General features: G+C 37.4%; 2 protein-coding genes across 12 annotated transcripts in view; both read left to right on the forward strand.

The window, feature by feature from the left end:
• On the forward strand, positions 1 to 23306 carry amfrb (autocrine motility factor receptor b). 9 transcript variants are annotated; one of them, XR_012383384.1, is made up of 11 exons: positions 1 to 1154; positions 1713 to 1805; positions 2976 to 3140; positions 3504 to 3659; positions 17415 to 17455; positions 18957 to 19089; positions 20179 to 20312; positions 20848 to 21026; positions 21142 to 21320; positions 21622 to 21713; positions 22342 to 22985. XR_012383384.1 is itself a non-coding variant. In XM_005169009.6 (11 exons), exons 1-11 carry the CDS (start codon positions 927 to 929, stop codon positions 22387 to 22389), a joined length of 1380 nt encoding a protein of 459 aa, XP_005169066.1. In that variant the 5' UTR covers positions 1 to 926; the 3' UTR covers positions 22390 to 23306. The 9 variants fall into 9 exon arrangements, 6 of the variants coding, with proteins under 6 accessions (XP_005169066.1, XP_017212555.1, XP_073764847.1 ...); XM_005169009.6 differs by having other exon boundaries at positions 20848 to 20958; positions 22342 to 23306; XM_073908750.1 differs by having other exon boundaries at positions 772 to 1154; positions 3524 to 3659; positions 20848 to 20958; positions 22342 to 23306.
• dpep2 (dipeptidase 2) overlaps positions 22953 to 27200 on the forward strand; it is a 15080-nt gene continuing 10832 nt past the window's right edge. For 2 of the 3 annotated variants that reach the window (XR_012383383.1, XM_003198973.7), the window contains exons 1-4: positions 23219 to 23306; positions 23838 to 24150; positions 24307 to 24433; positions 25680 to 25809. Coding sequence is in view for 2 of the 3 variants with exons in the window: in XM_003198973.7 (XP_003199021.2) it covers positions 24011 to 24150; positions 24307 to 24433; positions 25680 to 25809 (397 nt within the window). In the remaining variant the exon portion in view is untranslated. Of the gene's footprint in view, positions 23307 to 23837; positions 24151 to 24306; positions 24434 to 25679; positions 25810 to 27200 lie in introns of all 3 variants that reach the window. The other variant, XM_068222693.2, reaches the window with a different exon arrangement.

Below are 27200 nucleotides of genomic sequence, written 5' to 3' on the forward strand. Positions count from 1 at the left end.
GTAAATAAATCTGATTTTCAAACTGTGAATACTGTTTGTTTTTGTTTTTATTCTAAGTTTATTGTAGAATGTAATATATATGTATACTCTCTCTCTCTCTCTCTCTCTCTCTCTCTCTCTCTTTATATATATATATATATATATATATATATATATATATATATATATAAAGCAATGTTTTCTCATTATTTTTAAATATTATCAATTATCAAATAAATTAGGAAATTACCCATTGGCTACTATATTTACCGTCGGCCGGTAGCCTCAATCAAGTTTGGTTTTTGGCCTTTCATAAGAAAAGGTATGGGCATCTCTGCTCTAGAAACACGGGACTAGATCCCCTCTTAGCTTTTGTGTCTTGCACATGTAAATGCTGAACATGCTATGAACGATTTATAGCACTTAACAAATATGGCAATGTTGAGACATTCTCATAACAAGTCAGACAACTTTCAACGAGTCTCATTGTTGACTCAATTGCACCACCTTGTGGCGTTTTGTAGAACAGATCTCTAAATTATACAAATTCAGTAAATGTTAACGTACTTCTCAATTTTTAAGAGAATACCCAGAAGTTGATTTACTGTTTGCATTTAATATAAATAACGCTGATTTAAAAAAAAGAAACCAGAGTTGAAAGAAATCTGAAATTTTAATTTTTTTTCAAGTTCAATATAAAAATACATTCCCATGTATCCTTAATTTTCATAAAATAACGCCATTTCAGTTGATTTTAATGAGTATGTTCGACATCTGTTTTGGAGGTAAATCAGTCTTGTTTACGCCCTCTTCAGTGACACCGCTAAGGCTCGCCTTGAAGTAAAAGATTAGTTTCTGCAGTGCTAAAACGATTGAAATTAAATATTAACGTCTTCAAGTATCTGATAGATTTGATAAGTTATATAGACAGAAAAAAAAACACAGTTATGGATGTGTTGTCCTGGCCTTGCACTCAGGCGTACACAGCGTTCAGTGCATGTTTACTGACAGGATGCATCTACTCGTTGTACGATGACGAGGACAAAGATTTGCTTATTGAGAAAAATCTCTCTCAGGACTCACCCTCCGGCAGGACAGACGATGACAATGTCAACAACGAAGAATTATATTCAACTGGTTTGTGGTGTCACACTACAGGGAGCTTATGCATGTGGGTAAGTGGTCCAATTCTTACATGAGCCAGGAGTAGCATAAGTTATATGGGTCAGTGAGTCAACACGTGGACCTACAGTATATTATGCCTAAAATATACTGGTAAAATGACTAAAACTCGGTTTTAATTCAGTTTTAATTCTGTTTGTTCTTGCAATAATTACATTCATTAATTTCTTTATTTATTTGCATAAATGAAGTCTTAATAGCAATGTTAAAAATCAATGTTTGCTATTTCTTTTAAATAAAATTAATGTTTGTTGCCTCTAAATTTTAATTAACAAGTCTTTTTTCTATGACAATTTGTAATATTTTAGAGTATATCAATTGAGATAATTCAACTTTTCAATTTGCAAGGGAAATTTCTGAAGGGAACATCGATTTACATTTTAAGCATGACTTTTTTCACATTTTTTCTTTATAAATGGAATAAATGGTGAGATTAAATGTCCAAGAATGTGGCACCTGTACTGAAATCTAGATTTGATACAGTATATTCCTCTTATATGAAATAAGTGCCGCTACTGTAGTAATAGCCAATATTGCTTTATTCTCTTCAGGTCCTTGTGAATACACTGTGCTGTTTTCTCCTGCTTATGGGAAAATGTATCCAACTTGTTGTGTTTGGTGATCTCAGAATCAATGAAAAGCAGGTAAAATCCATGCAACGAACATCAACGACATAAACAGGTCCGTAGCCATCCTGGTGAAAGGGGTATTTCTTTTTTCTCAAAAAGTATATCTTTTTGCAATTATTTATGATTAAATACTGCATTATAGTGAAATTTTAAGCACTATTTTTATCTGGATTACCCTGTCGTCAAAACCACACTTTTTGATGTACCAAAAATATTTCCTAAATATTTGGAATAAAGATTTTTTTTATTAAATACAAATTTATCACTTATACATCGTTAGAAAAACAGGCAATGCAGTGGTGCTTTGGGAAGCACGTTTGCCTCATAGCAAGAAGGTCACTGGTTCGAGCCTCGGCTGGGTCAGTTGGCGTTTCTGTGTGGTGTCCTCCCCGTGTTCGTGTGGGATTCCTCCGGGTGCTCTGATTTCCCTCACAAGTCCAGGGACATGTGGTATAGGGGAATTGGTTAGGCTAAATTGTCAGTAGTGTATGTGTGTGAATGAGTGTGTATGGATGTTTCCTAGCTGGAAGGGCATCCGCTGCTTAAACCATGTGCTGGATAAGTTGGTGGTTCATTCCACTGTGGTGACCCTGGATTAATAAAGGGACTAAGCTGAAAAGAAAATTAATAAGTATATCAATAGAAAAATAATAAGCATCTGTTAAAGTTTAAAATTAAAAACTGTTGTCTGTTGTCATTTGTTCGCCAAATAACAAGCTGGCATGCACATTCAACTTTTCTCAGTCAAAATTAGGCCCTTTGAATAATAAAAAAGTTCAAACATTTTAATAATGTAGAGCATTACAATAATAGCCAAGATTAGATCAGATTAGATGTTTTCTTGCACAGATGAATGTTGGACTCAGCATGAAAAATAATTATTTACATTGGCCAGACGATTCTGCTTGGTCTTAAAGCCTTTTTCAATGTGTTTCTTTTTTTTTTTTTGCAAAATTGATGAAGGCATAGCAATCAATATACTACAAATGAGCTCATGTATGACACAAATTTTGGACTGTTGTCAGTGAGGGGTGGGTCTTTTGAACCACCCCAACCCCCCTGGCTACGGGCCTGATAATTATGTTTAAATGTATTTCTGATTACCCACAGATAGTAACTCATCATCCCTAATGAACTGTTGTGTTCGTTCGATTTCATTTTGGCTTTTGGCAATCCTGCTATTAGAACCTCAAGGACAAAACCTGGAACTTTCTATTCAACAAGCTGATCTTTCTGTTTGGTGTGCTGAATGTACGGACAGAAAGAGAGATGGCCATGTGGTGTCTGTGCTTCTCTGCTCTTCTTTTTCTCCAGCTGTTGGCACAGCTCTGCAAAGATCGTTTTGAGTTTGTAAGTAAATATATTATTTGCAGTGGATGTCCAGATACCTAATACTGAAAATCCTGTGCAAAACACAGATGACCTGCCATGTGACCACCACCAAAGTCCATATCAATTTCAGGTTGGACATTATAAATAGCATTAGAGCCCTAGAACTCTAGTCTGTTTACTAGACAACTTCTCAACTTAGTTTCATCATTACACAAAATTATGCTGTGTTTTTCCCATGTTAGTGGTCAATTGGACAGTAATGTTGAATGGTTTTACTCCTGCAACAACAACAACATCATGAATGAAAACAGTCTTAGAGTAATTTATTGTATAATCTGTAGCCATCATTTGACTATGATGTTGTTTGTTTGTATTTTATAGCTCTCATCTTCCCCCTCCAGCACGGCACTGGGAAGCCATATGCATTTGTTGTTGGTGTTGATGTGTTTGTTTGTGTCCTCTGGGGGGCTCACCATCATATGCGTACTGCTGGGGTTTTCCTTTGGTATGCACACACTCTCCTTTATGGCAGTCGAAGTAAGTTTGTGTGCATGTGAACTTGTTTGTCTCAGCCTCAGACATTACACCCACAGACCGCTAAATGAATGCCTGAGCACATTTCAAGTTCTTCAAGTTATTGGTTGAATGAGACATTTGTTTTGCACTTTTTTTAAACGAATCCATTATGATGGCAATCCCCCCTCATATGAAAAAAACGGTTTTGTAACTGATGATTATCGCTTGCAATGGTAAATACTGTTTTACAAATTTAGTGTACAAAAGAACATACTATTTATTTAAACTATATGCAAGGAGTTTTCACATTGGTCTTTTTTTGTAGGGACATAAAATTGTACACCTTTAATTCCCAACAGAATGAACTGTGATAGGTTGCTGTAAAATATCAGATGGACTGTGGGAGGTCTTTAACCAATCTAAAATAGAAAAAAACAAAAAAAACAAAAAAAAATCTAAAATAGTCTAGGGCCTGTATTCACAAAACATTTTATCCTACCACTAAGAGTTCTCCTAAATGGTGGTGGTGTGGAGAGATCCCCCCCCCCATGATTGTTATGGCCATACAGAATAAATGCACTTTATAAATGCCTATTACATAAATAGCAGTGGAAATAACAGACATCTCAGTCAGAAATTTATTATAAAAACTTTGTATAGAGCACAATATTAAATTGTCATTTTAAAATAATTGTTCCAAAATAAAATTTAAAATAGTCCTATATTCAAATAATGAATTTAAAATGCAATTTTTAAAAAGCATAATAAAGAAGAACATTTGAAAAAAAAAAGATTTTTCTTGCTTTTATTGTTATAGAAATTAAATGAAAAATTTCTTTAGAAAATAATTAAGTAAACATATTTAAAATGTTTAAAAATATAAAATGTATGTGAAATATGTTTAACATTTTAGATAAATTCAAAAATTTCTATTTATAAAACAGATGTTTGCTTTTTTTGTGTATTTTAAAATACATTTAAATAAATGTTTAAAAAGAAAACACATTTCTTTTAATATGGAAAAACCTCTGTGATTAAGTCGATAAGTTGTTTAAAGCTCATTGTTGTTAAATATTTAATTAGGGACCGAGCACCGAAACGGTGCGTAGGCCCTATTGGAATTGCTCCGTTTATTAGGGACCGAGCACCGAACGGTGCAAGGCCCTATTGGAATTGCTCCGTTTATTAGGGACCGAGCACCGAACGGTGCAAGGCCCTATTGGAATTGCTCCGTTTATTATTATTATTCTTTTCCGGAATGAATCGCGATTTTGAGGGCCTTACCATGCCCGAAAACTCACGCAACTTTGCACACGCCTCAGAAGTGGCGAAAATTTACGTTTGTTATGGGCTTCGGAAGTGGGCGTGGCAAAATGACTCGACAGCGCCACCTAGAAAAATTAAACGGACGAGCCCCCGATGCACGAATCACGCACATGCACGAAAATTGGCACACACCTCAAACACGCCAAAACATACGAAAAAGTCTCTTGGAGTCATATCTGAAACCCAACAGGAAGTCGGATATTTTTGACTTCCTGCGGCGAAAAAGTGGCGTTTTTGCCATTTCCAGGCGTTGTATTTTAACGAACTCCTCCTAGGGATTTTATCCGATCGACACCAAAATTGGCTTTTGTCATCTAAAGGCCTTGGCGATGTTAAATTGCGAAGCTTTAGAGTTTTCGTCGATGGGCGTGTCCGTGGCGGCCTCGCAAACTTTGATGATTCGCCACAAAACAGGAAGTCATTATAACTCAGGCATGCATTATCCGATCTGCCTCAAAATTCACACGTTTGATAAGAGTCCTGACCTGAACACGTTTACGTGCCGATATCCAAATACAGTTATAGCGCCACCTGCTGGCCACAGGAAATGACATGTTTTACATCGTAACAATCTCCTCCCACAAATTTTTTCGTATCAGCACCAAATTTGGGTTGTGTTATCTGAAAGCCCTAGCGATGATATATTGTGAAGATCTAGAGTTTTCGCAGAGGGGCGTGTCCGTGGCGGCATGACAAACCTCAACGCTTCGCCATGGAACAGGAAGTCCTTATTACTCAAGCACACAATGTCCGATCTGCCTGAAACTTCACATGGTTGATAAAAGTCCTCTCCTGAACACATCCTCATAACAATAATGAAGTGGGCGTGGCAAAATGACTCGACAGCGCCACCTATAAAAATTAAACGGACGAGCCCCTGATCTACGAATCACGCACATGCATGAAAAATGGCACACACCTTAAACACGCCAAAACATACGAAAAAGTCTCTTGGAGCCATATCTCAAACCCAACAGGAAGTCGGATATTTTTAACTTCCTGCGGCAAATAAGTGGCATTTTTGCCATTTCCAGGCTTTGTATCTTAACGAACTCCTTCTAGGGATTTTATCCGATCAACACCAAAATTGGGTTTTGTCATCTAAAGGCCTTGGCGATGTTAAATTGCGATGCTTTAGAGGTTTTGTCGATGGGCGTGTCCGTGGCGGCCTCGCAAACTTTAACGATTCGCCACAAAACCGGAAGTCATTATAACTCAAATATGCATTATCAGATCTGCCTCAAAATCCACATGTTTAATATAAGTCCAGACCAGAACAAGTTTACATGCCGATATCCAGATACAGTTATAGCGCCACCTGCTGGCCACAGAAAATGTCATGATTTACAAAGTAATAAACTCATCCCACAAATTTTTTCATATCAGCACCAAATTTGGTTAGTTTTGTATCTGACAGCTCAAGCGATGATATATTGTGAAGATCTAGAGTTTTTGCAGAGGGGCGTGTATGTGGTGGCATGACAAACCTCAACGCTTCGCCATGAAAAAGGAAGTCCTTATAACTCAACCACACAATGTCTGATCTGCCTGAAACTTCACATGGTTGATTAAATTCCTCTCCTGAAGACATCTAAATGCCAATATTGAGTCAGTCATAGTGCCACCTAGTGACAGAAGGTAGTTTTGCTTATAACTCAGCTACACAATGTCCAATCAGCCTGAAACTTCACATGGTTGATAAAAGTCTTCTCCTGAACACATCTACATAACAATATTGAGTCAGTTATAGCACCACCTGCTGGCAGAAGGTAGTTTGGCTTATAACTCAGCCACACAATGTCAGAACTGCTTGAAACTTCACATGGTTGATAAAATTATTCTCCTAAAGACATCTACATGACAATACTGAGTCACAGTCATAGTGCCACCTGCTGACAGGAGGAAGTTTGGCATAAATCTGTGGATTTCTCAGGTTTTTTTTATATAAATCGGCTTAAATTGTTATTGTTCACTGTTCTCTGTCATCCTGAGGCCACCGGGCGCCGGTGAGCCCGGGTGCGAGGTCCCTATCATCGCTGCTTGCAGCTTTAATTATTAGGGACCGAGCACCGAAACGGTGCGTAGGCCCTATTGGAATTGCTCCGTTTATTATTAGGGACCGAGCACCGAAACGGTGCGTAGGCCCTATTGGAATTGCTCCGTTTATTATTATTATTATTATTATTATTATTATTATTATTCTCCTCCGGAATGAATCGCGGTTTTGAGGGGCTAAACATGCCCGAAAACTCACGCAACTTTGCACATGCCTCAGAAGTGGCGAAAATTTACGTTTATTATGGGCTTCGGAAGTGGGCGTGGCAAAATGACTCGACAGCGCCACCTAGAAAAATTAAACGGACGAGCCCCCGATCCACGAATCACGCACATGCACGAAAATTGGCACACACCTCAAACATGCCAAAACATACGAAAAAGTCTCTTGGAGCCATATCTCAAACCCAACAGGAAGTCAGATATTTTTGACTTCCTGCGGCGAAAAAGTGGCATTTTTGCCATTTCCAGGCGTTGTATTTTAACGAACTCCTCCTAGGGATTTTATCCGATCGACACCAAAAATGGGTTTTGTCATCTAAAGGCCTTGGCGATGTTAAATTGCGAAGCTTTAGAGTTTTCGTCGATGGGCGTGTCCGTGGCGGCCTCGCAAACTTTGATGATTCGCCACAAAACAGGAAGTCATTATAACTCAGGCATGCATTATCAGATCTGCCTCAAAATTCACACGTTTGATAAGAGTCCTGACCTGAACACGTTTACATGCCTATATCCAGATATAGTTATAGCGCCACCTGCTGGCCACAGGAAATGACATGTTTTACACTGTAACAAACTCCTCCCACAAATTTTATGGTATCAGCACCAAATTTGGGTTGTGTTATCTGAAAGCTCTATGGGTGATATATTGTGAAGATCTAGAGTTTTCGCAGAGGGGCGTGTCCGTGGCGGCATGACAAACCTCAATGCTTCGCCATGGAACAGGAAGTCCTCATAACTCAACCACACAAAGTCCGATCAGCCTGAAACTTCATATGGTTGATAAAAGTCCGTCCCTGAACACATCCACATAACAATATTGAAGTGGGCGTGGCAAAATGACTCGACAGCGCCACCTATAAAAATTAAACGGACGAGCCCCTGATCTACGAATTACGCACATGCACGAAAATTGGCACACACCTCAAACACGCCAAAACATACGAAAAAGTCTCTTGGAGGCATATCTCAAACCCAACAGGAAGTCGAATATTTTTAACTTCCTGCTGCAAATAAGTAGCATTTTTGCCATTTCCAGGCGTTCTATCTTAACGAACTCCTCCTAGGGATTTTATGCTATCGACACCAAAATTGGGTTTTGTCATCTAAAGGCCTTGGCGATGTTAAATTGCGAAGCTTTATAGTTTTTGTCGATGGGCGTGTCCGTGGCTGCCCCGCAAACTTTGACGATTCGCCACAAAACCGGAAGTCATTATAACTCAAGCATGCATTATCCGATCTGCCTCAAAATTCCCACATTTAATAACAGTCCTGACCTGATCAGGTTTACGTGCCGATATCCAGTTACAGTTATAGCGCCACCTAATGGCCACAGGAAATGACATGTTTGACACTGTAACAAACTCCTACCACAAACTTTCCCGTATCAGCACCAAAATTGAGTGGTGTCATCTGAAAGCTCTAGCGATGATATATTGTAAAGATCTAGAGTTTTTGCAGAGGGGCGTGTCTGTGGTGGCATGACAAACCTCAACGCTTCGCCATTGAACAGGAAGTTATTATAACTCAACCACACAATGTCCGATCTGCCTGAAACTTCACATGATTGATAAAAGTCCTCTCCTGAACACATCTACTCAACAATATTGAGTCAGTCATAGCGCCACCTGCTGGCAGAAGGTAGTTTGGCTTGTAACTCGGCCACACAATGTCCGATCTGCCTGAAACTTCACATGGTTGATGAAAGTCCTCTCTTGAGCACATCTACATAATAATATTGAGTCTTTAATAGTGCCACCTGCTGGCAGAATGTAGTTGGTCTTATAACACAATCTCCACACAATCTCTGATCAGCCTGAAACTTCACATGGTTGATAAAAGTCCGCTCCTGAACACATCCACATAACAATATTGAGTCAGTCATAACGCCACCTGCTGGCAGAAGGTAGTTTGGCTTATAACTCAGCCACACAATGTCCCATGTGCCTGAAACTTCACATGGTTGATAAGATTCCTCTATTGAAGGCATCTACATACCAATCTTGAGTCACAGTTATAGCGCCACCTGCTGACAGGAGGAAGTTTGGCATAAATGTGTGATTTTCTCAGGTTCTTTATATATATCGGCTTAAATTATTATTGTTCGCTGTTCTCTGTCATCCTGAGGCCAAAGGGCGGCGGTGAGCCCGGGTGCGAGGTCCCTATCATCGCTGCTTGCAGCTTTAATTATTATTATTATTATTATTATTATTATTATTCTCCTCCGGAATGAATCGCGATTTTGAGGGGCTAAACATGCCCGAAAACTCACGGAACTTTGCACATGCCTCAGAAGTGGCGAAAATTTACGTTTATTATGGGTCTCGGTAGTGGGTGTGGCAAAATGACTCGACAGCGCCACCTAGAAAAATTAAACGGACGAGCCCCCGATCTACGAATCACGCACATGCACGAAAAATGGCACACACCTCAAACATGCCAAAACATACGAAAAAGTCTCTTGGAGCCATATCTCAAACCCAACAGGAAGTCGGATATTTTTGACTTCCTGCTGCGAAAAAGTGGCGTTTTTGCCATTTCCAGGCGTTGTATTTTAACGAACTCCTCCTAGGGATTTTATCCGATCGACACCAAAATTGGGTTTTGTCATCTAAAGGCCTTAGCGATGTTAAATTGCGAAGCTTTAGAGTTTTCATCGATGGGCGTGTCCGTGGCGGCCTCGCAAAGTTTGACGATTCGCCACAAAACAGGAAGTCATTATAACTCAGGCATGCATTATCAGATCTGCCTCAAAATTCACACGCTTGATAAGAGTCCTGACCTAAACACGTTTACATGCCAATATCTATATACAGATATAGCGCCACCTGCTGGCCACAGGAAATGAAATGATTGACAGAGTAATAAACTCCTCCCACAAATTTTTTTGTATCAGCACCAAATTTGGGTTGTGTTATCTGAAAGTTCTAGCGATGATATATTGTGAAGATCTAGAGTTTTGGCAGAGGGGCGTGTCCGTGGCGGCATGACAAACCTCAACGCTTCGCCATGGAATAAGAAGACCTTATAACTCAACCACACAAAGTCCGATCTGCCTGAAACTTCACATGGTTGATAAAAGTCCTCTCCTGAACACATCCCCATAACAATAATGAAGTGGGCATGGCAAAATGACTCGACAGCGCCACCTAGAAAAATTAAACGGACAAGCCCCTGATCTACGAATCACGCACATGCACGAAAATTGTCACACACCTCAAACACGGCAAAACATACGAAAAAGTCTCTTGGAGCCATATCTCAAACCCAACAGGAAGTCGGATATTTTTAACTTCCTGCGGCAAATAAGTGGCATTTTTGCCATTTCCAGGCGTTGTATTTTAACGAACTCCTCCTAGGGATTTTATGCTATCGACACCAAAATTGGGTTTTGTCATCTAAAGGCCTTGGCGATGTTAAATTGCGAAGCTTTAGAGTTTTTGTCGATGGGCGTGTCCGTGGCGGCCTCGCAAACTTTGATGATTCGCCACAAAACAGGAAGTCAATGTAACTCAGGCATGCATTATCCGATCTGCCTTAAAATCCACACGTTTAATAAGAGTCCATACCAGAACACATTTACATGCCAATATCCAGATACAGTTATAGCGCCACCTGCTGGCCACAGGAAATTACATGATTTACAGAGTAATAAACTCCTCCCACAATTTTTTTTCGTATCAGCACTAAATTTGGTTGGTTGTTATCTGAAAGCTCAAGCGATGATATATATTGTGAAGATTTAGAGTTTTTGCAGAGGGGCGTGTATGTGGTGGCATGACAAACCTCAACGCTTCGCCATGAAACAGGAAGTCCTTATACCTCAACCACACAATGTCCGATCTGCCTGAAACTTCACATGGTTGATTAAATTCCCCTCTTGAACATATCCCCATACCTATATTGAGTCACAGTCATAGCGCCACCTGCTGACAGAAGGAATTTTACCTTATAACTTAACCACACAATGTCTGATCTGCCTGAAACTACACATGGTTGATTAAATTCCTCTTCTGAAGACATTTAAAAGCCAATATTGAATCTGTCATAGTGCCACCTGCTGGCAGATGGTAGTTTGGCTTATAACTCAGCCACACAATGCCTGACCTGCCTGAAACTTTACATTGTGGATAAAAGTCATCTCCTAAACACATCTACATAATAATATTGAGTCTGTCATAGCGCCACCTGCTGGCAGAATGTAGTTTGGCTTATAACTCAGCCACACAATCTCTGATCTGCCTGAAACTTCAAATGGTTGATTAAATTCCTCTCCTGAACACATCCACATAACATAATTGAGTCATTCATAGCGCCACCTGCTGGCAGAAGGTAGTTTGGCTTATAACTCAGCCAAACAATGTCCGATCTGCCTGAGAAATCACACGGTTGATAAGACTCTTCTACTGAAGGCATCTACATAACAATCTTTAGTCACAATTATAGCGCCACCTGCTGACAGGAGGAAGTTCGGCATAAATCTGTGATTTTCTCTGGTTATTTATATATATCGGCTTAAATTAATGTTGTTCGCTGTTCTCTGTCTTCCTGAGGCCACCAGGCGGCGGTGAGCCCGGGTGCGAGGTCCCTATCATCGCTGCTTGCAGCTTTAATTATTATTATTATTATTCTTTTCCGGAATGAATTGCGATTTAGAGGGGCTAAACATGCCCGAAAACTCACGCAACTTTGCACACGCCTCAGAAGTGGCGAAAATTTACGTTTGTTACAGGTCTCGGAAGTGGGCGTGGCAAAATGACTCGACAGCGCCACCTAGAAAAATTAAACGGACAAGCCCCCGATCCACGAATCACGCACATGCACGAAAATTGGCACACACCTCAAACACACCAAAACATACGAAAAAGTCTCTTGGAGCCATAACTCAAACCCAACAGGAAGTCGGATATTTTTAACTTCCTGCGGCGAAAAAGTGGCATTTTTGCCATTTCCAGGCGTTGTATTTTAACGAACTCCTCCTAGGGATTTTATCCGATCGACACCAAAATTGGGTTTTGTCATCTAAAGGCCTTGGCGATGTTAAATTGCGAAGCTTTAGAGTTTTCGTCGATGGGCGTGTCCGTGGCGGCCTCGCAAACTTTGACGATTCGCCACAAAACAGGAAGTCATTATAACTCAGGCATGCATTAACCGATCTGCTTCAAATTTCACACGCTTGATAAGAGTCCTGACCTGAACACGTTTATATGCTGATATCCAGATAGAGTTATAGCGCCACCTGCTGGCAACAGAAAATGACATGTTTTACAGAGTAACAAACTCCTCCCACAAATTTTTTCGTATCAGCACCAAATTTGGGTTGTGTTATCTGAAAACCCTAGCGATGATATATTGTGAAGATCTAGAGTTTTCGGAGAGGGGCGTGTCCGTGGCAATATGACAAACCTCAACGCTTCGCCATTGACCAGGAAGGCTTCATAACTCAACCACACAATGTCCGATCAGCCTAAAACTTCACATGGTTGGTAAAAGTCTTCTCCTGAACACATCCACATAACGATATTGAAGTGGGCGTGGCAAATTGACTCGACAGCGCCACCTACAAAAATTAATCGGACGAGCCCCTGATCTATGAATCACGCACATGCACGAAAATTGGCACACACCTCAAACATGCCAAAATATACGAAAAAGTCTCTTGGAGCCATATCTCAAACTAAACAGGAAGTCTGATATTTTTAACTTCCTGCGGCGAAAAAGTGGTGTTTTTGCCATTTCCAGGCGTTGTATTTTAACAAACTCCTCCTAGGGATTTTATCCGATCGACACCAAAATTGGGTTTTGTCATCTAAAGGCCTTGGCGATGTTAAATTGCGAAGCTTTAGAGTTTTCATCGATGGGCGTGTCCGTAGCGGCCTCGCAAACTTTGACGATTCGCCACAAAACAGGAAGCCGTTATAACTCAGACATGCATTATCCAATCTGCCTTAAAATTCACACGCTTGATAAGAGTCCTGACCTGAACACGTTTACATGCCAATATCCAGATACAGTTATAGCGCCACCTGCTGGCCACAGGAAATGATGTGATTCACAGAGTAACAAACTCCTCCCACAAACTTTATCGTATCAGCACCAAATTTGAGTAGTGTCATCTGAAAGCTCTATCGGTGATATATTGTGAAGATTTAGAGTTTTCACAGAGGGGCGTGTCCGTGGCGGCATGACAAACCTCAACACTTCGCCATGGAACAGGAAGTCCTTCTAACTCAACCACACAATGTCTGATCTGCCTGAAACTTCACATGATTGATAAAAGTCCTCTCCTGAACACATCTACATAACAATATTGAGTCAGTCATAGCGCCACCTGCTGGCAGAAGGAAGTTTGGCTTGTAACTCAGCCACACAAACTCCGATCTGCCTAAATCTCACATGGTTGAGGAAAGTCCTCTCCTGAGCACATCTATATAATAATATTGAGTCTTTAATAGCTCCACCTGCTGGCATAATGTAGTTTGTCTTATAAGACAATCTCCACACAATCTCTGATCTGCCTGAAACTTCACATGGTTGATAAAAGTCCGCTCCTGAACACATCCACATAACAATATTGAGTCAGTCATAACGCCACCTGCTGGCAGAAGGTAGTTTGGCTTATAACTCAGCCACACAATGTCCCATGTGCCTGAAACTTTACATGGTTGATAAGATTCCTCTCCAGAAGACATCTACATGCCAATCTTGAGTCACAGTTATAGCGCCACCTGCTGACAGGAGGAAGTTTGGCATAAATCTGTGATTTTCTTAGATTTTTTAAATAATATTGGCTTAAATTATTATTGTTCACTGTTCTCTGTCATCGAAAGGTCACCGGGCGGCGGTGAGCCCGGGTGCGAGGTCCCTATCATCGCTGCTTGCAGCTTTAATTATTATTCTTCTTCTTCTTCTTCTTCTTCCGCGGAATGAATCGCGGTTTTGAGGGGCTAAACATGCCCGAAAACTCACGAAACTTTGCACACGCCTCAGAAGTGGCGAAAATTTACGTTTATTATGGGCTTCGGAAGTGGGCGTGGCAAAATGACTCGACAGCGCCACCTAGAAAAATTAAACGGACGAGCCCCCGATCCACGAATCACGCACATGCACGAAAATTGGCACACACCTCAAACATGCCAAAACATACGAAAAAGTCTCTTGGAGCCATATCTCAAACCCAACAGGAAGTCGGATATTTTTAACTTCCTGCGGCGAAAAAGTGGCGTTTTTGCCATTTCCAGGCGTTGTACTTTAACGAACTCCTCCTAGGGATTTTATCCGATCGACACCAAAATTGGGGTTTGTCATCTAAAGGCCTTGGCGATGTTAAATTGCGAAGCTTTAGAGTTTTCATCGATGGGCGTGTCCGTGGCGGCCTCGCAAACTTTGACGATTCGCCACAAAAGAGGAAGTCGTTATAACTCAGGCATGCATTATCAGATCTGCCTCAAAATTCACGCGCTTGATAAGCGTCCTGACCTGAACACGTTTACATGCCGATATCCAGATACAGTTACAGCGCCACCTGCTGGCCACAGGAAATGACATGATTTACGGAGTTATAAACTCCTCCCACAAATTTTATCGTATCAACACCAAAATTGAGTGGTGTTATCTGAAAGCTCTAGCGATGATATATTGTGAAGATCTAGAGTTTTCGCAGAGGGGCGTGTCCGTGGCGGTATGACAAACCTCAACGCTTCGCCATGGAACAGGAAGTCCTTATAACTCAACCACACAATGTCCGATCTGCCTGAAACTTCACATGGTTGATAAACGTCATCTCTTGAACACATCCACATAACAATATTGAAGTGGGCGTGGCAAAATGACTCGACAGCGCCACCTAGAAAAATTAAACGGACGAGCCCCCGATCTACGAATCATGCACATGCACAAAAATTGGCACACACCTCAAACATGGCAAAACATACGAAAAAGTCTCTTGGAACCATATCTCAAACCCAACAGGAAGTCGAATATTTTTAACTTCCTGTGGCGAAAAAGTGGCGTTTTTGCCATTTCCAGGCGTTGTATTTTAACGAACTCCTCCTAGGGATTTTATCCGATCAACACCAAAATTGGGTTTTATCATCTAAAGGCCTTGGCGATGTTAAATTGCGAAGCTTTAGAGTTTTTGTCGATGGGCGTGTCCGTGGCGGCCACGCAAACTTTGATGATTCGCCACAAAACCGGACGTCATTATAACTCAGGCATGCATTATCAGATCTGCCTCAAAATTCACACGTTTAATAAGAGTCTAGACCAGAACACATTTACATGCCAATATCCAGATACAGCTATAGCGCCACCTGCTGGCCACAGGAAATTACATGATTTACAGAGTAATAAACTCCTCCCACAAATTTTTTTCGTATCAGCACTAAATTTGGTTGGTTGTTATCTGAAAGCTCAAGCGATGATATATATTGTGAAGATCTAGAGTTTTTGCGGAGGGGCGTGTATGTGGTGGCATGACAAACCTCAACGCTTCGCCATGAAACAGGAAGTCCTTATACCTCAACCACACACTGGCTGTTTCTCAATATGCGTTCTTCAGCGGTCTTGCGTCCTCGTGTTCTCGTGAAACGTCATCATTAGCTGCCTAAGTTCAGTTCCAATACTCAAGACCGCAAGTACGGAGGACGCGTGAAACTTCCCGGATGTGTTCTTGATATCGAGGACGCACCGATGCAGACTTCAACAGCGAACTCGCTCTGGAAGTCCCAGAAGTCATTGCGACTGGAGGTGGAAAGCGCAGCATTTTATTTAGATTTATTATTAAAGTTCAGAGATATCACTTATTTACCTCAGGAGTTTCCCTAAATGAAACGGTGAAGGTAAACATTAACATGAACATCTTAATAAAGGAATAAACACATTAATTGTGTTTGTTTGATGAAATTCGTATTAAAATTTGTTTTATTTATAATGTGCAGAGTATATTTATAATGTTTTTATGCAAAGTATATATTTTGAAGAGGGGGGAAACAATAAATCGTTGTATGAAGGCTGTAATGTTTAATTAATTTCCAGTTAAAACGCGTAAAGGTCACATGACCATCAGGAAGAACGCAGCATCCCATTTCTCAAAGGACGCGTTCTCTGCCCTCGCGGTCTCCTGAGTTCGTTCTTCCGAGGACAGCTGGCAAGACCGCACTCTACAAGAACGCAAGTCCATTCTCTGCGTTCTTTGGAATTGAGAAACAGCCAATGTCCGATCTGCCTGAAACTTCACATGGTTGATTAAATTCTTCTCTTGAACATATCCCCATACCTATATTGAGTTACAGTCATAGCGCCACCTGCTGACAGAAGGAATTTTACCTTATAACTTAACCACACAATGTCTGATCTGCCTGAAACTACACATGGTTGATTAAATTCCTCTTCTGAAGACATTTAAAAGCCAATATTGAATCTGTCATAGTGCCACCTGCTGGCAGAATGTAGTTTGGCTTATAACTCAGCCACACAATGTCTGATCTGCCTGAAACTTCAAATGGTTGATTAAATTCCTCTCCTGAACACATCCACATAACATAATTGAGTCAGTCATAGCGCCACCTGCTGGCAGAAGGTAGTTTGGCTTATAACTCAGCCACACAATGTCCGATCTGCCTGAAAAATCACACGGTTGATAAGACTCTTCTACTGAAGGCATCTACATAAAAATCTTTAGTCACAATTATAGCGCCACCTGCTGACAGGAGGAAGTTCGGCATAAATCTGTGATTTTCTCTGGTTATTTATATATATCAGCTTAAATTAATGTTGTTCGCTGTTCTCTCTGTCATCCTGAGGCTACCGGGCGGCGGTGAGCCCGGGTGCGAGGTCCCTATCATCGCTGCTTGCAGCTTTAATTTTTTATTATTTTTTTTCCTCTAAGGCAGATTTTCACAAAATCCATTTTCACAAATCCATTCCTCTTCCCTATCCCCAAAATTTCTCAGAGTTCTAAAATTTGGACTGGCACAACCATTGTATTAAAGATATTGTCTTAAATCTGCAAATTAACCCTTAAGATGTTTTGTGAATATCCCCAGATCTCTAACTGTGAGTCTGAAAGTCTGGCTTTGAAAGACTAGTGTGTAAAAGCATGTGAAAGCAATCACTGGGTGTGACAGAAAGCACTCTATACACTCGTTTTTTAATACACAGATTCTGTTTTTCTAGTGCCTAATGGTATCTGTTTATGTGAACCATTCAATTCTTCGGTAAGTATTTGGAAATGTGAGTTTTCAGAAAGTAACATATTAGTAACATAATAAATTAATATAATAAACTAACATCTATCAACAATAAGTTATAACATCACAGCAAGTTCTAAATACAAGTTCCATATACAATATAGTGTCAAAAATCATACATTTGCGCTTTATTGAAATATTGATGAAACTTCTAAGCATATTGTGTTGCTGTGTTGCTTGTTAAGTTACTTGTGTTCATAGAAACATGTATATTGAAATAGTATCCCCCCCAAAAAAAACACAAATCTACTATGGAGAGTTGATGGAATATGAATGCTTAATTTTTTTTATTGTAGCACGAGCAGCATAACAAATAAACTGGACTCTTCATAATTATTTATTGATGAAGAAAAAAATAATCCAGTGGGTCAGGGAATGTTGAGATAGATATTAAACAAAAGGAAAAGCAGTAGTTGAAGAAGATAAATCGTCTAGAGAACTTTGTCTTGAGTAACATTAAGCAGACTGCAACAGGTTTTTTATGCTTAAAATCAAAGATTAACCACATTATTATTAAATATGTTAACATTATATCGCCCCAAGAGGTATAATATGAAAGATGGGTTGCAACAGTAGTGAACATACCTGACAAAATTTCTCTCTGAAAGTCCGAGAAAAAGAAAGGAGGGGGAGGGGGGTCTGGGTGTGGGGTTAGTTGGGGGTAAAATTATGGGAGTTTTCCGGGAGAAATAACAAAATGGGAGCGTGGCAGAAGATGGTAGTGAATATGTATTCACTGTTACTGTATACTTAGAGTGCATCCAGAAAGTATTCATAGCACTTCACTTTTTCCACATTTTATTTTTTTTACAAACTAATTCCAAAATGGATTAAATTCATTTATTTTCTCAACATTCTACACACAATACCCCATAATGACAATGTGAAAAAGATTTTTTTTTTAATTGTTGCAAATTAATTGAAAATAAAAAACTTGAAAAATCAGATGTACATAAGTATTCACAGCCTTTGCCGTAAAGCTCTAAATTGAGCTCAGGTACATTCTGTTTCCACTGATTATTCTTGAGATGTTTCAGCAGCTTAATTGGAGTTCACCTTTGGTATATTCAGCTGATTGGACATGATTTGAATATAAAAGTTCCCAGGGTTGACAGAGCATGTCAAAGCACAAATCTAGCATGAAGAATTGTCTGAAGACCAACATTTTTTAATTTTCAGGGGGCTAAAAATTCTCCCTTGTTATCAGTATTGACACTAACATATATATATTTTTAAAAATTGCCTGGTTAATTAAAAAGTTCAACTTAAAAATCTGATTGGCTTGTAAAATATATAATTATTTGTAATATGTATTTAGTTTTAACAGGACTCAAGTATAGATTCTTTGCAAAATCCTGAAGGGACTGAATACACATCTGCTAAACAAAAGCCCCCATAACTTGAAATTTATGTTACACACATTTTTCTAAAAGTTGCTTAATATAAATGATATATCATTTTTGCCCAGGTACGCAATTCACCTCTATGACCTGATGTGTGATAGTTCCTGGGAAGGTAAAGAGGTCTTTATTTATTACACAGACTTTGTCATGGAGATGGGTATTCTCCTCCTAGATATGATGCACCACATCAACATGCTGGTGAGACAATCATCTTTTTTGTTAGAAAATATTTCATTTATTTAAAGCAGTGGTTCTCAACTCCAGCCTTGGTGAGTTATGTCTGCACATTGTGCATGTATTTCTTAAATAACACAACTGATGCAAATAATCTAACCATAAACAATGAGCTCCATTAACTGGACCATATTTGTCCAATTAAAAAGACAAAATTGAAGTTGAGAACCACCGATTAAAGGGGTATATGTGTGGCATTGCCAAACCCGTGATATTAGCGATACTAGTAAACTGCAGTCAGCAACTTGTACACTCTTCATGTAAAAGGACTGAGTGTGATTGAGTTCCTTAATATACTTAAAAAAAAAATACTTTAATTTGTAAGAATAAAGAGGTTGGAAACATTTTGCAGCAATATAGTGATGATGAACACATATGCACCCCATAGTGATGCTAGTTTGACATTTAACATAATTTTTTTTCTCAATATCAAAATAAGCACAAGTTACATAATAGTATTACTTTTCTTATTAATGATTATAAGTAATGCATTATTTTAAAAAAAGAATAAGTAAAATTATTTAAGTTACTTTAAAAAATTTTATGTGAGTTACTTTTTAGTTGAATTAATTAGCTTTTAAAAAATAAATTGCTGCATTCTTGGAAAAACTGAGAATTTTCAAGTAGACTTACACTTTGTTCGATTACTCTGTTTGAGACTATGAACTTTAAAGCTTTGTGAGACTGTAGATAATTAATTATAATTAATTATCTTTTTTTCTAAAACATATTAACATTGAAATATAGTTTTTCTTTCAGCATTATCCTCATTGCATAACAATTTGTTTCATGTGTCAAAAAAGAGAAGTTTCTAATTAGAATAACATGCTTCATAAGTCCAAATCCTAATAGACAACCTAGGAAATCAGCCAAGGTCTTGTCTCAAGAGTTTCATTAGAAGCTGTTTACACACTGACAAAAGAGCTAATAATCTATGATAATCCTTGCATATAGCTCCTTTAATAAATAATTTTACAGGATTTTTTTGCTAGTAAATAATATAATGAATAGCACTAATTATCCTTGATTTTTGCCTGTGTTTTTCTTTTTCAGCTATATGGGAACGTTTGGTTCTCAGTGGCTGATTTATTTATACTGACACACATACGATTCTTGGCAAAAGAAATGCAGCGCAAATTATTTCAACACAAGAACTACATGCACATATATGATGTTATGGACACAAGGTATGTTTTACTGCTAAGCTTTTTTATATATCTCTTTTTGCAATATCAAAATAAATACTAAGACAGTCTGAGAGTGTGTGTGTGTGTGTGTTGGGGGGGGGGGGTGGACATGGAGGGCATTCAGAAGAGAGAAATGTCAAATTTAATGTCAATCACATGCAATTTTGCTGCCGTGTTTTTTATATAGGTAGTACTAAAGTGTATATCACTGCAAAGTACCAACACAAACTTGTACTGTTGTAAATGTAAATTAATTCATTAATATATGAATATAACAAATATTAGAAAACATTGTCTTTTTCACATTGTTAATTAATGTTTCTTCAAAGTCTTTGAAAGGAGTTGATTAATATTTAATGGTAAACATGAATTTCCTGAAATGTCAGTGTAAGTTTCGCCCCTTTATTATTGTGCTGTATGTTAATTTATTTGTATGTGTAAATAAGATAACTGCTATGCACTGTGTTTTGGTAATTTGCAGTATTAAAATGGGAAAAGACAAGCTTATAAATCATAAAGTCTTTTCTTTTGGCAGGTTTTCAATGGCTACAATGGAAGAGCTGGCATCTCGTGATGACAGATGTGTTATTTGCTGGGAAAAGATGTACACAGCATACAAATTACCCTGTGGCCATCTATTTCACAAGTATGAAACAGATCATGTGTTTACTTTGTTCCAATAAATGACTTTACCACCCTAGGGAATGACATTAGGTAAATGCGAGTTCATTTGAATGGGTCGTGTATTCATTGTTTCTGTGGAACAGTCATTGTTCTTTTGCTAATTAAGACTATACGACTATAGTGAACATGTTTTGTTGTTTCCCAGGTCATGTCTGCGTTCCTGGCTTGAGCAGAATATGTCATGTCCTACATGTAGGATGTCTGTAAATATGAGTGGCGGTCATACTGGAAATGAGCAGGAGGGGGCATTGTTCAGTTTGGGAGCAACTGATGTGCCTAGCAGACCTCCAACCAGATACCACAGTCAACTTTTTCATTTTAATGGTAAAATTAATAAATACTTTTAAAACTAGTCAATGCATTTATAAAATATGCTCTATAATGAAATTCCACTTTACACACCATTCAAACTATGTATTCCTTTGACTTAATGCTGTATATTTATGTACTTTACAGGCTCGTTTTCTATGTTTTTTTAAGAGATCATTGCTTTAAAGGGGAATTGTACACTTTTTTTCTACAGTCACTCTTTTAGCAATCTTCAAAATAGTGTTTGGGTATCTATTGGAAAATGTCTTACCTTTTGTACAGTAGTTAAACTTTTTAAACTTGTTAAATTTTTCAGGTTCTCAAATTTCAAACTGGCTGCCTGGCTTTTCAGTTGAAGTTTTGCACTCTCCTAATTTAATTATTCTACTACAGGCAGACGACTCTCGGGTAAATGTTGCTATGTACAATGTCATAATGAATTTATTAATATTGAAATTATTGTGTATTGTATTTATGATGTACACTAGAGGTCAAAAGTTTGGAGTCAGTTTTTTCATGTTTTTTTTATTATTATGATCATTAAGGTGGCATTTATTAAATGTAAAAAAAATGTTAAATTGTTAAATATTTATTTAATAAATATTTATTTATTACTTATTTTATGTAGTTTCAAATGAAATTATTACTCTAGCCATTATTGCTTTTATTGTTATTAGTATTTAATAATAATCTTATTGTTAATAATAATAACAATAACAATTAATATTAGAAATGTTAATTATTATCAGAGATAACTCTGAACACTGGAGTAATGACGCTAAAAGTCATCTTTAAAATCATTGGAATAAATTATTAAATTAAATGATAAACTACTTTTGAACAGTTATTTTATAGTGCATTAACATTTCACAATTTTACAATTTGTACTGTAACTTTGATGACATAAATGCAGCCTTGGTGAGCAGGAGAAGGTTTTTTTTTTTAAACATTTAAAAATCCAAATGAGCCCAAATGTTTGACCGATATTGTGTATATACTGTTTTTGTCTAATCATCATCTGTTTACTGATTTTCAGGGACATCAGGATGAAGAAATTGTACCTGGGTTAGACCTAACTGAGTAGTAAATTCTATAGCTTTGGGAAAAATGAGAAAAATGTGCCACTGACCACATTTCGGGAGGATTCTCCTGAAGAGCTCAACACAAGATTTACCTGAAGTTTTCAGCTGAGCAGGTTTAAAAAGAGTAAATCTTTCAGCTCAAGTGGCTGGATGACATACATTGAAAGGAAGTGTGTGACTGTACAGGGTGGATGTGCTTTGGCCAAGTAGGATGTAATTTTGGATTAACATCATGCTTGGAAAATCACACAAATTGAGTAGCGTATGACACAAATGTAGAAATGTACACTAGACGTAACAAGACCGGCATATTTTGAACACTGATTGGAATATTCTACCTATCCATTTATTTCTTGATAACACTGTCAAAATCAAGTTCAAGGTTCAAAATACTACTGTAAGTAAAGAACTCACTGTTTAATGTAGTTTTATATAAAGATCTCAGTCTAAACAGTTTGTTAAAATACTTTCCATTTTAAGTGTTTAAACAAAAATGTGAAATGTTTAGCAATATTTGAACATGTTTTTTTTTTTTTTCATGGACTAAAATGTAATTGTGACAAATAAGAATAATCATAAATAAAAAGCTCTTTTTAAATATTTTTGAGAATATGTGGATCCCATACAAACCTCCAAAGACTTCCTTTTTATCAGGCCCTTCTTTTATTTTTGTCTTCACTAAGTACATACTCAATCTTGTTGACATCACTAAGTCAGAATATGAAAAAAGTCTGTGCCTTAAAAAGGTGCAGTCCAGTCAATCGCAGTCAACAGAAGGGGGCGACGTTTCTCCGAGAGCATTTAAACTAAGACATAATGCTTGTAAAACACATTGGCATCTTAAATTTCCGCACAGAAAAACAGAATGTGAACCTCTTCACGTCCATGAGTACATTACACCAGTCTTCTTCCAGACACGGTAAGTTACAGCTGTACTTATAATATATTTTACAAGACGTTTCAGACGTTTTTGTTATGTTTGACATAGCGGAGTGTGAGAGGTTGGGACGACTTTATATCGTTACTCATCCAGCTTATGGTGGGTTACATTTTGTAAAGACAGTATGTACTATAAATACGAATTTATATTGTGTCTGGTGTTTGAACAAAATATATACTGGATACACGCTCACTCGAAGCACGTGACTTAAATAGTGGAGTAAAATATGTTTTAGAGAGTATGACATTTAAATTAGAGTACTGGGTCTACTCTAACGTTTTTAAGCTCTACATGTTCCATAAATTTCACTTTAAAACATGGAAAAGATACAACAGATATTAGTCTGCATATAAATAAGTGATTTTATATGTGGTCTGTGAGTTTGATGAAAATCTTTTACGGTAAAAATAACAATTACAGCAATAATAATAAACAGAAAGTTTATTTATTTACTTTTTCATTCATTTATTTATTTATTATTATTTTTTCTCTCTCTAACTTTTGTTACAGAAAAAATCATACTTTTGAAAACAGCACTTATGACAACATGAATCCTTAAACAGCTATTTACACAAAGAAATCTGATGCAAGTAGCCCATTATATTTATTTTAAACATTTTTCATGGGCATGCTAGTTGCTGGTAAATTCTGCATATTTGAAGTCAAATTCTTCATGACATAGAATGTTAATACATAAAGAAGCAGGCATCAGTGGGGCATGGCTACAGTGGTTCATATGCATCAGTCTCTCACTTCTTCATGGAGTCATATCGGAAACCAGTAGAGCCCTGGATATGATGACAAAATATCCACTAATTGATGGGTAGGACACACTTTTCACTGTATGGCTTTCTGAAAATAATTAATTGCAAATAACTTCAGAATAAAGTAGTAATTGGCAACATTTTTTTTAAAAAAGTAAAAATGTATAAAAAGTGATTTATTGTGATTTCCTATGCTTCTTTTTCTCTTTTGTCAGACACAATGACTGGGCACTACACTTGAGAAAACATGATGACAACAAACTAACAAAGGTTAATCTCTACAATTATCCTCAGGGGGCTACAGATATCACTCGCCTCATTGCTGGCCATGTTGGAGGTCAGGTAAATTCTCCTACTTTATCCTGATTCTGATTTATGTTTTTAAAATATTCAGTAGCGTGACCTGCTTCTAACTATTATTTGCGAGTTAAACCAATTTCAAACTCACAAAGGTCATAGCCTATATTTGTTTTTATCTGAAATTGTGGTAGTAGACCAATAAGATAAAACTGAAACAGCATATTAAAAATAGTGCTGTTAATGCTTTTTTAATTTAGCTTAATATGCACAGCAATATAAAATAAAGAGTTAACAATAAGAGCAATAAGAATAAAATCTTTTTTAAACACCCCCCAAGAAAAATAATTAAAGACCATTATATCTCTCAGAGTTATGTTACTAAATAAATAGATATTTGAAATGTGACAGCTCTCTTAATAGACTTAAAGAATATTTATTGTTAAGATTAAAAAAGGAAATTTTCAAATAGTTACCATAAATAAGTGAAGATATACAACTGTAAAACAAAAATCCCTGGCAATCCCTGACACAAATGCAGTAGTACCCAATATACTGTATGTAAATGGCAGAAAGGCCTCTTAAGATAATATATAACAAATAATATAGAAATAATATAGAATAAATAAGTAAATGAATCAGATCCCAAATAAGTGAATGAGTCCCAATTTATATAAAGTAGTCTTAACTACTATGTACTTACATCAAAGAATACATATAAAGTACGTATTGTGTTCATATTGTATTGCACAACAGTTATGATAATGTTGTGGTTGAAAAGAGGTACGCTTTGGTTTGGTGGAATTGGTAAGTTTATAGGTGGGTTAAGGTGTAAGGGAGGGTGTAAACAGTGTAATTACAGAAATTAAGCGCAATAATAAAACATGAATGTACATAATAAGTGCATTGTACTAAATTATTAATTCAAATGTAAGTACATAGTTTATAGCACTTAAGGCAGCTTAATATAGAGTAGGCTATATCATATGACTGAGCAGAGCAACTGCAGTTTAGTTTCCCTCTATAGATATAGTTAGACATAATCTGAGAAGTAGGGTTGGTAACTTTCTTACAATCATCAAAATTGTATTGTTTTAAAAAAAGTTGAAGTAATTTTACTCTAGTTTTGTTATTTTTGCTGAAAGGCTAAAATGAAATTGTAATAACAATCTTCCTCAAAAATGATCCCTTCAACAGTTGAAGCATAAATGCAAGAGGTTATTTAGCTTTTTAAAATTATTTTATGACTGTAAAGCTTTATTTTATGACTTAAACCTTTCGTATTTGTCAGGTTTTTTCAGCATACGTGTTGTGCACTGCTCAGGACAAAGATGCTGTCAGATTGACCTTGGAACAGATTGATGTCATTCGTCGTATGTGTACTGAAAAACCAGAGTTGGAACTGGTCACCACTTCTGAAGGTATTTTGCTCCCAAACTTTCACTTAACCAACATATTTTCACTTTGAGCTCTACAGAGTACTGTTTTCTTAAACTTCCACTTTTATGAACATTACTGTCCACTCACAACTTTACAAGAGCTTTTGTTTTAGGGGGGTGAACTGTCCATATAATGTTATTTAGTTTATACACAATGAAAATGATATAAAAGGTCCCTTCAATGTTACAGCACAATAGACAACAGACGTCACTATCTGGAAAGGAAGTAGTAAATTATATCCAGAGCAATTTACTAAATTCTTGCCTGCACTTGAATAAGAGAAACGAGAATAGACCACTTGCAATCTCATAGAGACCTGCCTAAAGATATTATCGCATAACATGTCAAACCAATGAAGGCCATATGAAACATTGCAAAACGTTTTTTACATTTATTAACATCTCTTACTTCAGTCTTCTGTGTCACGTGATTCTTACAATATAATAATAATAATGTTTTAATTAATTTAATAATAATTTATTTCAATTGTTTCCATTTTCATTCGAATGGAAGTGCATAAAGTGGATGTTAGATTAACATTAGGTGTACTAGATTAATAGTAGGTGTTACTATCCTTCTGACAGAATCTGTCCCAGTAACATTTAGGGAATTCTTGAACCATATTCAGTACATGCATGTTTACAACAAACTATCCATCTGTTTCCTAACACGCCTACTATGTTTTTAAGTTTAAAGTGTCTTAAAGGTGCAATAGGTGATTGTCTTCAGAAACAGTTTTTGTTATGCTTGGGCTTGAAAGTCTCTTCACATTTTGATAGTACTGATTAAAGTAATTAATCTAAATGTATTTAAACTGTATGTATTTTTTATATTCTGGGTAAGGCATAAGACAAAAATATATTGTCAGGCCGACAGTTCTCATCATTCTGATAAGTTGCCCAAACTGTCTGTCAACAAATGTTGATTTGTACATCTGTGCACCCATTCACTAAGATCCGCCGCACGTATACATGTGCGTTCATGAAATGCACACGAGAGAGAGAGTGACCGGTAAAAACAAATGCGGAATCAAAACAATAAACAAATAAATGAATATAAGGAACCTTGTACAGCATCGATATTGTAGTAGATTATTATTTAGTTTAGCAACAAAACATAAATAGTGCTGTTCCGCCTAGCCTGCTTTACTGAGCTGAAGTTAGTTTTATATTCACATTGGTTTATTTTTGAGCAATGACAACCTGTGACACGCTCCCTATATTGTTTACCATGCTACTTTGAATGACATGATCTAGTGGATTGTCTACTGTTATCTTTAAGGTAGGTGTTCATGATTTTAGGAGGCGTACTGTAGCTTTGGACAGCAGGGGAGGGACTGTGTTTCAAAGATATTATACTAATGGCAGATCAC

Source organism: Danio rerio, chromosome 7, assembly GCF_049306965.1.
Source record: "Danio rerio strain Tuebingen ecotype United States chromosome 7, GRCz12tu, whole genome shotgun sequence".
Lineage (NCBI taxonomy): Eukaryota > Metazoa > Chordata > Actinopteri > Cypriniformes > Danionidae > Danio > Danio rerio.